A 14,325-nucleotide genomic window follows, 5' to 3' on the forward strand; every position below is an offset into this window, starting at 1 on the left:
AGGACACAACAGAAGGCATAAAAGTATCTTTCCTGTGACATCAGCAAATATAAACAATGTTACTAATGAATGTAGCAATAAGCAAATGTGCTAACACAGTAGTTATTGCAGTCTAAGCACCGTTCTTACACACATGCTAAACCTTGTTTTCTTGTGTGTTCATGTAGGTATGTGTGTGAGTGTGGTATGGTATGTCTGTGTATGGCGTGAGTATAGTATATGTATACATGTGTGAGTGTGAATGTGTGTATATGTGTGAGATATGTGTTTGCGATGTGTGTCTGGGGTATATATGTATAAGTGTGGTGTATATGCTTGTTGTATGTATTATACATGTATGTGTGTGTGTTTATATGTATGTGAATGCATGTCTCTTTGTGTGGTCTGTGCATGTATTTATGTGTGAGTGTGGTATGCATGTCTGAGTGTGATATGCTTGTATGTATGCATGTGATATGTATGTATGTATGTATGTGTATGTGTGAGTGTGGTATGTGTATGTGAGTGTATGGTGTCTGTGAGTATATATGTGTGTGTAGTGTTTAGTGTAATGTATGATTATTGTAGCATGTGAGGGTGCATGCCTGTGTGTGCACTCATGGAGACCTGCTTGATCATTTTCTACCCTATTCCTTAGAGACAAAGTTTCTTATTGAACCTGGGCATAGGCCACAGCAAGACCTAGAGATTTTCCTACCTCTCTTCTTGTCTTCCCCAGTACTGGGGTTATAGATATATGTGTGGTCATGTCTGACTTTTTCCTTGGGTTTTGGGGTCTTCATGAAAGTCTTTATTCTAGAATATCAAACACTCTTGCTCACTGAGTTATCTCTCCAGCCACATTCATTATTGACACAACAATTATGGTGGACAGGTTCATCACTTGTATTTGGTAGATGAAACACCTGGGCATAGAGGTTAGAGAACCTGCCCTGGTCAGCTGACTGTTGGGACAGGTCTAAGTCAGGCCTGCAGCTGGAGCCTGAACTGCTTAGAACGGTATAGTTCCTCTAAGCACCTGAAGCATTTCTAGGTTTCCCATCACCTTTTTTGACTCCATTGTTTCTTATTTGGACTTTAAAGTCAGTCAGCGTTAGCTTCTAATGCACGCACTACATCTTCTACACTCTGTGCCCTTCGCCACATTATTAACCTTTCTGAACCTGTGTTTTCATGGGTAAGGTAAGGAGAATCCAATTTAATAGAATCGTTGTGAGTGACTAGATAAGCTAATGACTTATAAAGTCCTCTGCACTGTGACTATGCACTTTATTTATTTCCACTCAGTCCAAGTTCTTATTACTGTGTATCAAGGTTACTGCAATAGGCTCCTATCTGATCATAGAAGGCTGAGCCAGGCAAGAGAAATGAGATTTGCTGCTTCCTACTGAATCTATAGGACAAATGGTTAGGGGTCAAAAGATGCAGGCTAGAGCAGCTGGCATGGTAAGTAAAGTGAAGGGGTTCATCTGATCAATAACCATGAGTACCTGGGCTATGGAATATGTTATTCTGGTTCTTGGAGATAATTATGTGCAAAAAGTCACAGTAAATTCCTCCTAGAAGCTGACAGTTCAGACAGTGATTTCTAACCAGTAACATACATGACAACCGCTTTTAAAAGTACAGTTGCTTAGAGGACCTAATGTCTTAATATTTCCCCTAATAACTTCTATGTTAATGTACACTTGAAGAATGATGTTATGAAAAGGAAAACACACACACATCACTAAATGATAAAATAAAAAAAAGTAATGTAACTCCAATGGGGTAACTTTAGAAGCATATTAAAAAAGTTCACCTGACCTATCCTTCTAAGAAGCAAATACTATATATTTTATAACATTCACTTGTATATATTTTATTGTTAATAAAACTGTGTGTGATGGCTTAAATAATAATGGTTCCTGTAGACTCATATTTTTGAATACTTGGTCCTCAGTTGGTGGAACTGTTTGGGAAGGATTAAGAGATGTGGCCTTGTTGAAGAGGTATGTCACTGGGGGGTAGTTTTAAATGATTCATGCCATTCCTGGTGTGCCCACTCTGCCTCCTGCTTGCTGTTTGGGACATGAGATGCCAGATGGTCCTATCACCATGCCATTGTTCCTCTATCATGGACTCTAATGCTCTGAAACTGTAAGCACATTAAACGCTGTCGTTTGTAAGTTACTTTGGTCTGGTATTTTATCATAGCAAACAGAAGAGTAACCAATACACTGCGTGTTAGAGCTGCATGAGCCAAGCAGGTGGGAGAGACAGTCTGCACAGACCGAGAGGATTAGAGCTGGGTGGTCCTTTGCTGAGGGTTCACAACTTTGTTTTGATTTTTTTGTTGTTGGTTATTTTTTGTTTATATTTCATTAGGTTGGAAAAGCTCAAGGCAAGCTCGATTCTATTCTCAATCCTACAGATTATGCAGGGGTAGTGAAGTACTTTCTGAGTCTGAAGGCATCCATGAATGTCCATTTCATTTTGCTGGTTAACACAATGGATGTTATAACTGTTCTTGGACCATGCTGTCCACCTCACCATATAGGAGTCAAGTAGTACTAGGACACAAAATGGGAAAATGTCAAACTTCCCTTTCTCACCTGTCTGCAGTCCCTTCCTTGTTACTATTTAGTCACTTTCCCGCATGCATCCATTCATCCCTTCTGCTTTACTGCAAGTTGTTCTTCCCATTCAGTTTAGTGAAGACTTCCTCATTTATTCAACAAACATGCCAAGGGGCCAACAAGGTGTCATCCACGAGCTGGATCTGTTGTCAGCATCCTTTACCAAGTGTGCCCCTTAGCACTCTGGAATGCTTGGGATCAAAGCCAGGGCCCTTTGCATGCTAGTCAAGTTCTACAGCAATTCACTGAGTCCATGTTCAGCTTGCAAGTGTGTCATGTTGCAAAGGTGTCTTCATAATTTAGCATGATTTCTAGCTCCTTTAGGAAGACGCAGTGAACGGCTGAAAGGTGAGTCCCCAGCTGCTTATAACCCTCAGTAGTTTGCTGGGTCTGATATCAATGGGACTTCTGAGTTTATAGCAGAGGTTTTATTTGTGTTTTCTACCAGGTTCAACATTATGGTAGAGTGTGTGTGTGTGTGTGTGTGTGTGTGTGTGTGTGTGTGTGTGTGTGTGTGTGATCTGTGTGCACTCTACCAGCCACTGGAGAAAAATTAATGAACTGATACTAAATTAGAATGAAGAGAAACTTTAGAAAACTGTGACTTCCAAGCATTAAATGACTCTTCGGGGACAGATGGAATTGCTAGTTGAATCTCAGGGCAAAGAGGACAAACATGGGGAGAGAGCATTTGGCTTGGAGGTAGCAGAGTAATAGACAGACTGTCTGATTGGTAACATAGCACATTTCAGAACTCACAACTGAGTTTACTTGAAGCTCCAAGGGGTGTGACTAATTAAGGAAAACACTTCTAGTTCTTCTTTCCCGTGTAGGGAACATCTGTATCCCAAGCACGTGTCATGACATCATTCCAGAGCAGTCTTTCTCTTGAGCATTGTGCTCACATGAGTGAGATGTCCCTGACCTTTCCTCAGAGCTTTAAACCCACGGCTCTGCTCAGGTTCTCTGGAGAGCTCAGAAGACAACTGACTCTCGGCAGAGGGCGTTGTGACCTTAGGGATTTGACAGCTCCGGTGCTAGATCTGCTGAGAATCATGTGGGAGAAGTCAGACTGCAATGGTTCCCTGCTTCCTCCCTCCTGTCCTCCCTACTGTGGTAGCATTTTAGATGATTTGAATTGTACACGGCTTTCTATTTAAGTCAGTCATTTGCTGGCAGCAAAACTAGAACATTTCCTGTTTTTCCTCTCACTGTAATCAGGATTTGGTTGTCCAAATTAGGACTGCCCTAATTACTCCTCAGCAGGTGCCAATCCGGGGGAGGGCAACAGACTGGAAGAGAGGAAGTAAGGACACTGCATCTTCAGAGCCACTCAAGAAGAAAACACTCGTTCCCAAACCCCGAAAAACCTGAGTAAGTCACAGAAACACGCTCCATGCGGGTGTGTGTGGAGAACACACACACATGACCATGTAAAACAAGTATAAAGATTTTTTTTTACGTAGCTGCCTTCAAAGGTTTATAGATTTGCTTTCTCCAATCATAGATGAATTAAAATTAGACCCCATAATTCAGGAGCTGTGTGCATTATTCCTAGAAAATCATGTGCATGGAATAATCTGACAGTGGGAAAGAAGAAGTGGATATCATTCTGGAGGTTTTGTCTCTGTTCCTCTCGCCCCCACAGTGTGTGTGTGTGTGTGTGTGTGTGTGTGTGTGTGTGTGTGTGTGTGTGTGTGTGTGTGTGTGTGTGTTGGTTTGTTTCCACAGCAGGTCAGTCTCTTAGACAAAAGAATCAAGATAATTTGTTAGGAATGCCATAGACCAAGAACCCAAAGCAATGACTGTGTTCTAAAAGAAATAGGACATCGGCTAAGGAGGTCAAGTGCTGCCAAGCCCGATGACCTGATGTCTTTTAGTTAGGATTCCTACTGCTGCTATGAAACACCATGACCAAAAAGCAAGTTGGGGAAAAAAGGGTTTATTTGGCTTACACTTCCACATCATAACAGAAAAAAGTCGGGACAGGAACTTAAACAGGGCTGCAGCCAGGAGGCAGAAGCTGATGCAGAGGCCATGGAGGGGCTGCTTACTGGCTTGCTTCCCCTGGCTTACTCAGCCTCTTTTCTTACAGAACCCAGGCCCACCATCCCAGCAGAGGCACCACAGTGGTCTGGGCCCTCCCTACCAACCACTAATTAAAAAAATGCTCTATAGGCTTGCCCACATCCCCTTCCTTTGGAAGCATTTTCTTAATTGAGGCTCCCTACTCTTGGATGACTTTAGCTTGACATAAAAGTAGCCAGAACAACAGAGTTTCAGCTTGGGAACCCACAGGGTTGAAGGAAAAGAACTGATCCCATAAGTTGTCGTCTGATGATGATATGAGTACCACAGTATATGCATATGTGTATACCATCCCCCACAGTTAGTAAATATGATAAATAGTAGATGGTAAGCACAGGCGTCTTGGGAACTATAAATGCAAAGGAATAACTGAATCCCTAATCATAAGAGTTCAAATGAACAAAACTATTCTCATTTCTCCCTAAAACCAACCACTCTGCCTGTGTGTAAGATCCCACCCTTACCTATTTCTTTCCCAACACAACTTCAGAGTCTCCCTTTGTTTCATATACCAACAACTTTCTCTCTCTACCAGATGGTTTTTAAATATAGAGATGTATGCATTCCTCTTTGGAAATGACACACCAAGTATAACAAACCTTCATGTGATCTTGGCTCTCTAGCAACCACCACGTTCCTGTTGCCCTCTGTAGTGGCACTATCTGCTTATATTTATAATTTCTCTATCTATATTTTCCTTTCTCATCCATCCCACTCTGGTTTGTAGCCTAGTGCCCTACAAGAACAGCTCATGTGATGGCTACCAGCAACCCACTGAGCAAAGACACCACTCAGTCCACGCTTTGAGCAGACCCAGCAGTGGCATTTCACCCATCATCTCTGCATCCTTTGCTTGGTTCCACAGTACATTTTTCCCTGTTTCACTGGCTGTTGCTTCTTGGTCCCTTTGACACTTACTCTGCATTTGGTAAACTTGTTAGGTGTAGGCTTTTGTCATCTATGCCCTGGCCATCTATACTTACCCCAAGGAGGTTTCATTAAGTACCATAGCTTCAAATACCACACCCACCTACCTCTCTCCAGCAGGAGCTCTCTCCTTTTGATGACTACAGCCAAGTGCCTCCTTCCTGTGCCCATGTGAATAGCTTCTGACCCTTCAAATTTACATCCCTGTCTACTTGCTCCTGGACCTGCAATATTCTTTTCCTTAGTAGGACTTTATTCGGAATTTAAAGGTAAAAGATGAGAGGACTGGGGTGACAAACAGAATATTACCCATGTTGAAGGCACACATTGTCTTGGGCAGATGCCAAAGGGGGAGCTGTATCAAAAGCTTAGGCTTTGCATGCACAGTGGCACAAGCCTATAGTACTTTGGAGGATGAAGCAGGGGGCTCTTCCTAGGCTACACATTAAGTTCCACAACTGTCTCTACAACTAAAACTAAAAAAAACCAAAAGCCAACAAACCAGTCAAATTAAAAAAAAAAAAACCCATAAAATTAAAAGTACAAGGCCAGGGTGAGAAGCACCTGAAAGAAAAATGTTTCTGAAAAGGCAGAGGCTGACAAATAGGGGCTGTTGTGGGCCAGACAGGGACTGACCACCATCATCAATATCGCAGCCAAGCAGGCCGGGCTGCATTTCATTCGGTGAGAAGCTGGTAAAGCGTGATCTTTCCAGAACACGCCCCCCTCCCCTTGTTAGGGAAGGGGGTCAGGGCGGAGAGGCTGTGTGCTGTCTGAAGTCATGTAGTGAGTAGGTACAAGCTGGCACTCACACTGGCTCTAGGGCCCCATCTACAAACAATGTATAACACGTACACGCTCACCTGGCAAGGCTGGCAGAAGAGGAAGCACTAAGTTTTTAACTTACACTGTTTATTGGTTGTTTTCCTATAAAGAAGGCAAGCTCAAGAGGCATGAGACTTAGAGGTTAGTTCAGAATTTCTGATGACAGAATGAGGATGCAAAAATACCTCAATAGACCCAGATGAGGAGTTAAAAATAACATCCCATGCAATGGGTGGGTGTGAGATTTGAATCTATGTTTAGAAAGTTACCACAGTTGAAAAGAGAAAGAAGCTTTCACCCTTGTTTCTCTTAAACCCTTCCCTGGCCTCCCCAGCCATCAGTGGCCTGGCTGCACAGATCTTACCTCTCCATTTCCCCAACTTCATCCCTAACAAGCAAGCTCTTATCTCCCCAATCCACCCCAACAAAAAGCAGAAGAGAGACCTCCCTGCACCTGCTACTCCCCTCTACCTTCAATCCATACTGCCTAACTTTAAAACAAGAACCCCCGAGCCTGTACTCCAGAGTCCCCGGCTCGCCCACACTCATTCACCTGCTCTTCCCGTTCTAATCTCCCAACCACCTGGATGTTGCCACAGTTCCATCCTACCCTGCTCAAGCTTCTCTGTTTCAGTCATGTTCATTCCTCTTCAAACCCGTTCACCTCCTTCTGGAATCCTTGCCTGCCCTGGCATAGTAGGAATGTAATCCTGTGGCCTGGCCCGTCCATGCTTCACTGTGTTTCTTCTCACAACCTGATACTGTGGTGTGTCATTCCACTTCCTTGGCACACACTACTTTCTCTACTTTCTGTGATTGACTAACTCTTTCTACATGCACACACGCACACACGCACACAGACACACACACACACACAGACACACACACACACACACACACAGACAGAGACAGAGACAGAGACAGAGAGTGTGAATCATGGTGGAGGCCCTGTGAAGCACCACCCAGTGCAACGACAGGATACAAAAACAACTGGGGCTAGCCTTGGCTCCTACAGAGGACATGTGATGATGCTGTTTTATCATGCAGAACACACCTCAGTGACCAGTCTAGGCTTGGGGGAGTCTTTTTTAAGATGGATAATATTAGGCCAATGACAATGGAGAGTAACGACTGGGATGGTTTAGACCCAAAGCTTATTAGATACAGGAAATGTCCCACAATGGACCATAATGAACTGGAAATGAAACACAATAACTATCTTCACAAATATGCAAGATTTTTTTTATAAAACAACTATTTTCACAACTATGAAGATTTTCATATAATTATCTTCATAAAAATGCGATATTTTCATATGGAAGGAATAAAAAGGATTTCACTCTAATAAAAAGAAGCGGCATTTGAGTATGTGTTTTCAAAAGGAATTGTGTTAGCCTGGTCTCAAGATGTTTCTCTGTTTCTTGGTTCAAGATGCAAACTGCTGGCTTCACGGGGCACTTCTGCTTTGATAGAAAAACCTTTGTAAGAGGCTCACAGCAATGAGAGCACCTGGTCTTAGACCAGAGCCCCAGATGTGAGCTGGAATAAACTTTTTCATTATGCAGGGTAAGTGTCCAAACCACAATAGTGCCCCAAGCCTGACTAATACACACTGGCTTCCAATCCACAATGATGAGAGGAAATGAAGAAGAGGGAACCACACCCTGGGAACGTAAGACTTTCCTGTCACTAAGCAACAATGCTGTAAAGTACCGATCAGTAGAATTCAGACTGTAAAACTAATGACTTCTTTATAGGTTATTTATTGTACTGCGACTGTAAGTAAAAGCCATCAGCACTGTTTTGGTGAGAAATTATTTTGTGATTTTTAGACATATGTATATTTAAAAAAATCTTTAAACTTAATGGTGGTTCCACAGAGACATAAACTAGATGTCATTAAAACATTATTTTAAAATATTTCATTGCTTAAAATTGAAGCTTCAACGTTTAAAATGTTTTAAAATTCTCATTTGGTAGGTGACACATTGGTAAAACACTTAGGAATTTATTTCCCCCAAGATAGAACACCCTTGCAGTGAGTCAGAAATTCCAATTTCAAACAAATATGTTAGGTCAGTGGCTTCGGCAACTTGTGTACTCACTAAAATAATTTGTAAAACTACAGTCTCCTCTCCACATATTAAAGCTGACATACAGTTGCTTTTGGTATGAATGTAAATACTTGCAAAAGTGAGGCCTTTTGGCATATCATAAATAAATACATTTGTAAAAATCACTATTTTAAATGTTTCAAAGATTGGGAACAGAAATATCACGTTTTCTTTTAGATGCAGAATCTTTACAATTTAAATCCTGATATGTAGAGGGTAAAAAGGTGGTTACTTGAGTTGTGGGTGGGGTGGAAAAGGGGGTGTTTGCTCAAGGACATAACATCCATTAAATTCAACATATTTTTAAAATTTGGCTGGGAATGGTGGCTCATGTCCTTAATCCCAACATTCTAGAAACAGAGGCATGTGATCTCTGAGTTTGAGGCCAGCCTAGTCTACAGAGTTGAGTTCCAGGACAGCAAGGCTACCCAAAGGAACACTACCTTGAAAAACCGAACCAAATCAAACCAACATCTCCTGCCCACAATTTGCTTAATAGATTTTAAATATTCACATCACACACATTAAAAACTTATATGAGGTGACAGATATATGAATTAGTTGATTTAATCAATACATATTTAAATCTCATTGTTTCCTAAGTAGCTTTAATTACTACTTTTAAAGTAAAAATAAAAAAAACCCAGCACTTTTATTGTTGAGAATAGTTTGTGCTATCCTGGGTTTTTTGATATTCCAAATGAATTTGCAAATTGATCTTTCTAATTCTAGGAAGAATTGAGTTGGAATTTTGATGGGGATTGCATTGAATCTGTAGACTGACTTCGAAAAGATAGTCATTTTACTATACTAATCTGCCAGTCTGTGAGCATGGGAGATCTTTTCATCTTCTGAGATCTTTGATTTTTTCTTCAGAGACTTGAAGTTCTTGTCATACAGATCTTTCACTTGCTTGGTGAGAGCCACACCAAGGTATTTTATATTATTTGTGACTATTACGAAGGGAGTCATTTCCCTAATTTCTTTTTCGGCCTGTTTATCCTTTGAGTAGAGGAAGGCTACAGATTTGTTTAAGTTAATTTTATATCCAGCCACTTTGCTGAAATTGTTTATCAGGTTTAGGAGTTCTCTGTTGGATTTTTTGGGGTCACTTAAATAGACTATCATATCATCTGTAAATAATGATATTTTGACTTCTTCCTTTCCAATTTGTATCCCTTTGACCTCCTCAGATTGCTCTGGCTAGGACTTCGAGTACTATATTGAATAAGTAGGGAGAGAGTGGGCAGCCTTGTCTAGTCCCTGATTTTAGTGGGATTGCTTCAAGTTTCTCTCTATTTAGTTTAATGTTGGATACTGGTTTGCTGTACTTACTATGTTAAGGTATGGGCCTTGAATTCCTGATGTTTCCAAGACTTTTAACATGAAGGGGTGTTGAATTTTGCCAAATGCTTTCTTAGCATCTAATGAGATGATCATGTGGTGTCTTTCTTTGAGTTTGTTTATACAGTGGATTACATTGATGGATTTCTGTATATTGAACCATCCCTGCTTCTTCCCTGGGATGAAGCCAACTTGATCGTGGTAGATGACTGTTTTGATGTGCTCTTGGATTCAGTTTGTGAGAATTTTATTGAGTATTTTTGCATGGATACTCATACTTGCATAAGGGAAATTGGTCTGAAGTTCTCTTTCTTTCTTGGGTTTTTGTGTGGTTTAGGTATAAGTGTCATTGTGGCTTCATAGGAAGAATTGGGTAGTGTTCCTTTTGCTTCTATTCTATGGAACAGTTTGAAGAGTACTGGTATTATGTTTTGGTATAGATACTGGACACTAGATCAATGGAATAGAATTGAAGACCCAGAAATGAACTCACATACCTATGGTCATTTGATCTTTGACAACGGAGCTAAAACCATCCAGTGGAAAAAAGACAGCATTTTCAACAAATGGTGCTAGTTCAACTGGAGGTCGGCATGTAGAAAATGCAAATTGATCCATTATTATTTCCTTGTACAAAGCTCAAGTCTAAGTGGATCAAGGACTTCCACAGAAAATCAGATACACTGAAACCAATAGAAGAAAGTGGGGAAGAGCCTCGAACACATGGGCACAGGGGGAAATTTCCAGAACAGAATATCAATGGCTTATGCTCTAAGATCAACAATAGACAAAAGGGACCTCCTAAAACTGCAAAGCTTCTGTAAGGCAAAGGACACTGTCATTAGGACAAAATGGCAACCAACACATTAGGAAAAGATCTTTAAGAATCCTACATCGAATAGAGAGCTAATATCCAATATATACAAAGAACTCAAGCAGTTAGACTCCAGAGAGTCAAATAAGCCTATTAAAAAATAGGCTACAGAGCTAAACAAAGAATTCTTAACTGAGGATTATCAAATGGTGGAGAAGCCCCCTAAAGAAATGTTCAACATCTTTACTCATCAGGGAAATGCAAATTAAAACAATCCTGACACCAGTCAGAATGGTTAAGATCAAATATGGCTTAGACTGGTGACGATGTGGAGAAAGAGGAATACTCCTCCATTGTTGGTGGGATTGCAAGCTGGTACATCCACTTTGGAAATCAGTCTGGAGGTTGCTCAGAAAATTGGACATAGTACTACCTGAGGACCCAGCTATACCACTCCTGGGCATATCATATACCCAAAAGATGCTCCAACATATAATAAGGACATATGCTTCACTATGTTCATAGCCTTATTTATAATAGCCAGAAGCTGGAAAGAACAACAGAGGAATGGATACAGAAAATATGGTACATCTACACAATGAAGTACTACTCAGCTGTTAAAAACAATGACTTCATGAAATCTTAGGGAAATGGATGGAACTGGAAAATATTCTGAGTGAGGTAACTCAAGTCACAAAAGAACACACATGGTATGCACTCACTGATAAGTGGATACTAGCCCCAAACCTCAGAATACCCAAGACATAATTCATAGACCAAATGAAGCTCAAGAAGAATGAAGTCCAAAACGTGGATGCTTCAATACTCCTTAGAAGGGGGAACAAAATACTCATGGGAGATAAAGGGTGGGAGGGACTTGGGAGGAAGAAAGGAGAGGGAAGGGGAAAGGGGGGCAGGATCACATATAGGAGGAGACATGGATGATATACAGAGGGTCAGGAATTTGAACAGAGTGTGTTTAGCAGAAGGGGATAGGGGATTGGGGGTTTCCACCAGCAAGTCCCAGAAGGCAGGAAAGCAAGAGGCTTCCAGTACTCAATGAGGATGAGATTAGCTGAAATGCCATGAAGGGCAGGGAGAACCTTTAGAGACCATATCCAGAGGTTAGGCAAGGTCCCCAGTTGGGGGATGGGGTCACCCACTCATCTCCAATTTTTTAACCCAGAATTGTTCTTATCTAAAGGAAATATGGAGAGAAAGTGTGGAGCAGAGACTGAAGGAAAGGCCATCCAGAGATTGACCCACCTGGGGATCCATCCCATATGCAGACACCATCCCCAGTCACTACTGATGATGCTAAGAAGTGCATGCTGACAGGAACCTAATATAGCTGTCTACTAAGAGGCTCTGCCAGAGCCTGACAAATACAGGGGGATGCTGGCAGCCAAACATTGGACTGAGCACTGGAACCCCAATGGAGGAGCTAGAGAAAGGACTGAAGGAGCTGAAGGGGTTTGCGACCCCATTGAAGAACAACAATATTGACGAACCAGAACCCCCAGAGCTCCCAGGGACTAAACCATCAACCACAGAGTACACATGGACAGACCCATGGCTCCAGTTGCATTATGTAACAGAGGATGGCCTTGTCTGGCTTCAATGGGAGAAGAGGCCCTTGATCATGTGAAAGCTGGCTGCCCCAGTGTAGGGGAATGCCAGGACAGTAAGGCAGGAGAGGGTGGGTGGGGGAGCACCCTCAGAGAAGCAGGGTGGGAGGGATGAGATAGGGTGTTTCGGGGGCGGGGACCAGGAAAGGGGATAACATTTGAAATGTAAATTAATAAAATATCTAATAAAAAATGTACTTAATGGAATCTCAATCTCACATGGATTTGAAAACTTCCACTGGATATTTATAAAGATACTAAAAGCTCCATTTATGGATCTTATTTTCCCCCTATTTTGAATACCATTTGTATTTTATTTCTTCACTAAGTTTTATTGTATGGAGTACATTTTTATGCTTGAAACATTTGCTTATTAGGTTGTAATTTTTGGCAAAGCAAATTTGTATACACTTGTTTTAAAATTAAAATTTACATTTTGTTACCACAAGAATATATTTTAATATTTCTGGATTACCATGATGATTATTTGGTCTGTAATTGATATAAAAATATTATTAGTATATGATTTGAATCTAACATGTTGATTTTGATGAATACAAAGAGTAAATATAGTTGGGAGCACAACTCAATGTGGATAAGGGCTTTTTATACTTCCTGCTGGGGTGAGGAGGCTTGCATTCACGGGAGTGATATCGCTCTTTCAGATTACTGTTTTCCTTATTTTTGTAGAACTCTCAGAATATCTACATATCGAAATCTTGTTGTCTCAGACCCTTTGTTGGTCAGTGTCCCTCTTCCTAGGTAACATTATCACCTATGACTTCCTGCTTGGGCAATTCGTATTGTCTCCTCCCAGTACCAGGCCACTGGGTTAGTGTGCCCTTTCCTTTATTGCAATGCCTTGATGATTCTCTCCACTTCCGTGAATGTCATATATCATCTTCTGCAAAATTATTCCTGTCTGTAATCACTTTTCTGTGGGATTTCACACAGATTACGACTACTGATTGTACTGGCCCTCCCCATCCTTAATTACATGTCCCATATACTTTAGCATTTTATTTTAATTCTCTCTTTTCTGCAATTGTTTCAAGCCTTGCCAACCAGGCTGCAATTTGTTCCTATTATTAGTTTTCTGTGTGAAGTGCTATGATCTTGCCATGAGCTCCAGATGATTCGTTGAACCCAGAAAAAAGAGATCTGAGGTCTAACAGGTTTCAAGTTCACACGAGAGTTTTTCTTCCTTCAACTGATGCTAATACCAGGTGTAATTGTCCTTTTCTGACAGTAGGTAGGGTTCAGATCAATGTCAGTAGGAATGTGTTTGGAAGAGTGAGAAAAACTTTGTAGGATAGAGCATTAAGAGTTTTAAATCACTATGTTATCAGGATCTTTTCACTCACCAAGTGGACTAGTTAAGACCTGAAGTTTCCTTGAGGAAGACACATCTTGTACTTCTAGGTTCCGATGGAAATCAGAGTTGGCCCCTGAGCTGAGCCATCATGGCCATCTTAAAAGTCTGCCTTTGTTCCCTTCATTCCCTTTGCCAGTGCAACTGTGTAAGGACCTAAGATACCATCTCTATGGTGCTCTTTGTTGTCATGCCCTTTGACAAACTCAGGGATAGGCAAGAAAGGCAGTGTTGCCAGGCTGAGCCACTACCAGGCTCCACACTGAGTCAGTATTCCCACTAGCGCCCTACCTGTAGGCTGTGGAGCATGTGTCCTTGTATTCCTGGAGCTTCACACACACCATGTTGAGGAACTGATCTGAATACGCACTCAAGTCATGCATCAGGTTCATGAGGTCTTGTACTGTCTTCTCCACGATGATGGTGCTCTGGAAATGAATAAAAGGAGAGGACACAGAAACCATGAGATTTCTATTTAGAAATAAAGTACAGGAGAAGCAAGCACAACTGGAAGGATGTGACAGCACCTGGCCTTCCTGAGGGTTTGTGGCACCTAAACATATGGATTAAAATCAACAATGAAAAAAATACCTCA

At 41.3% G+C, this 14,325-nt stretch overlaps 1 protein-coding gene across 1 annotated transcript in view; it reads right to left on the bottom strand.

Annotated features, from left to right (window-relative positions):
* Nucleotides 1-14,325, bottom strand: part of Exoc4 (exocyst complex component 4) — a 725,423-nt gene that overhangs the window by 140,822 nt on the left and 570,276 nt on the right. The window contains exon 12 of the mRNA XM_032906792.1: nt 14,022-14,158. Within this exon, the coding sequence (XP_032762683.1) occupies nt 14,022-14,158 (137 nt within the window). The remainder of the gene's footprint in view (nt 1-14,021; nt 14,159-14,325) is intronic.

The sequence above is a fragment of the Rattus rattus genome, chromosome 6 (genome assembly GCF_011064425.1).
Source record: "Rattus rattus isolate New Zealand chromosome 6, Rrattus_CSIRO_v1, whole genome shotgun sequence".
In the NCBI taxonomy this organism is placed as follows: Eukaryota; Metazoa; Chordata; class Mammalia; order Rodentia; family Muridae; genus Rattus; species Rattus rattus.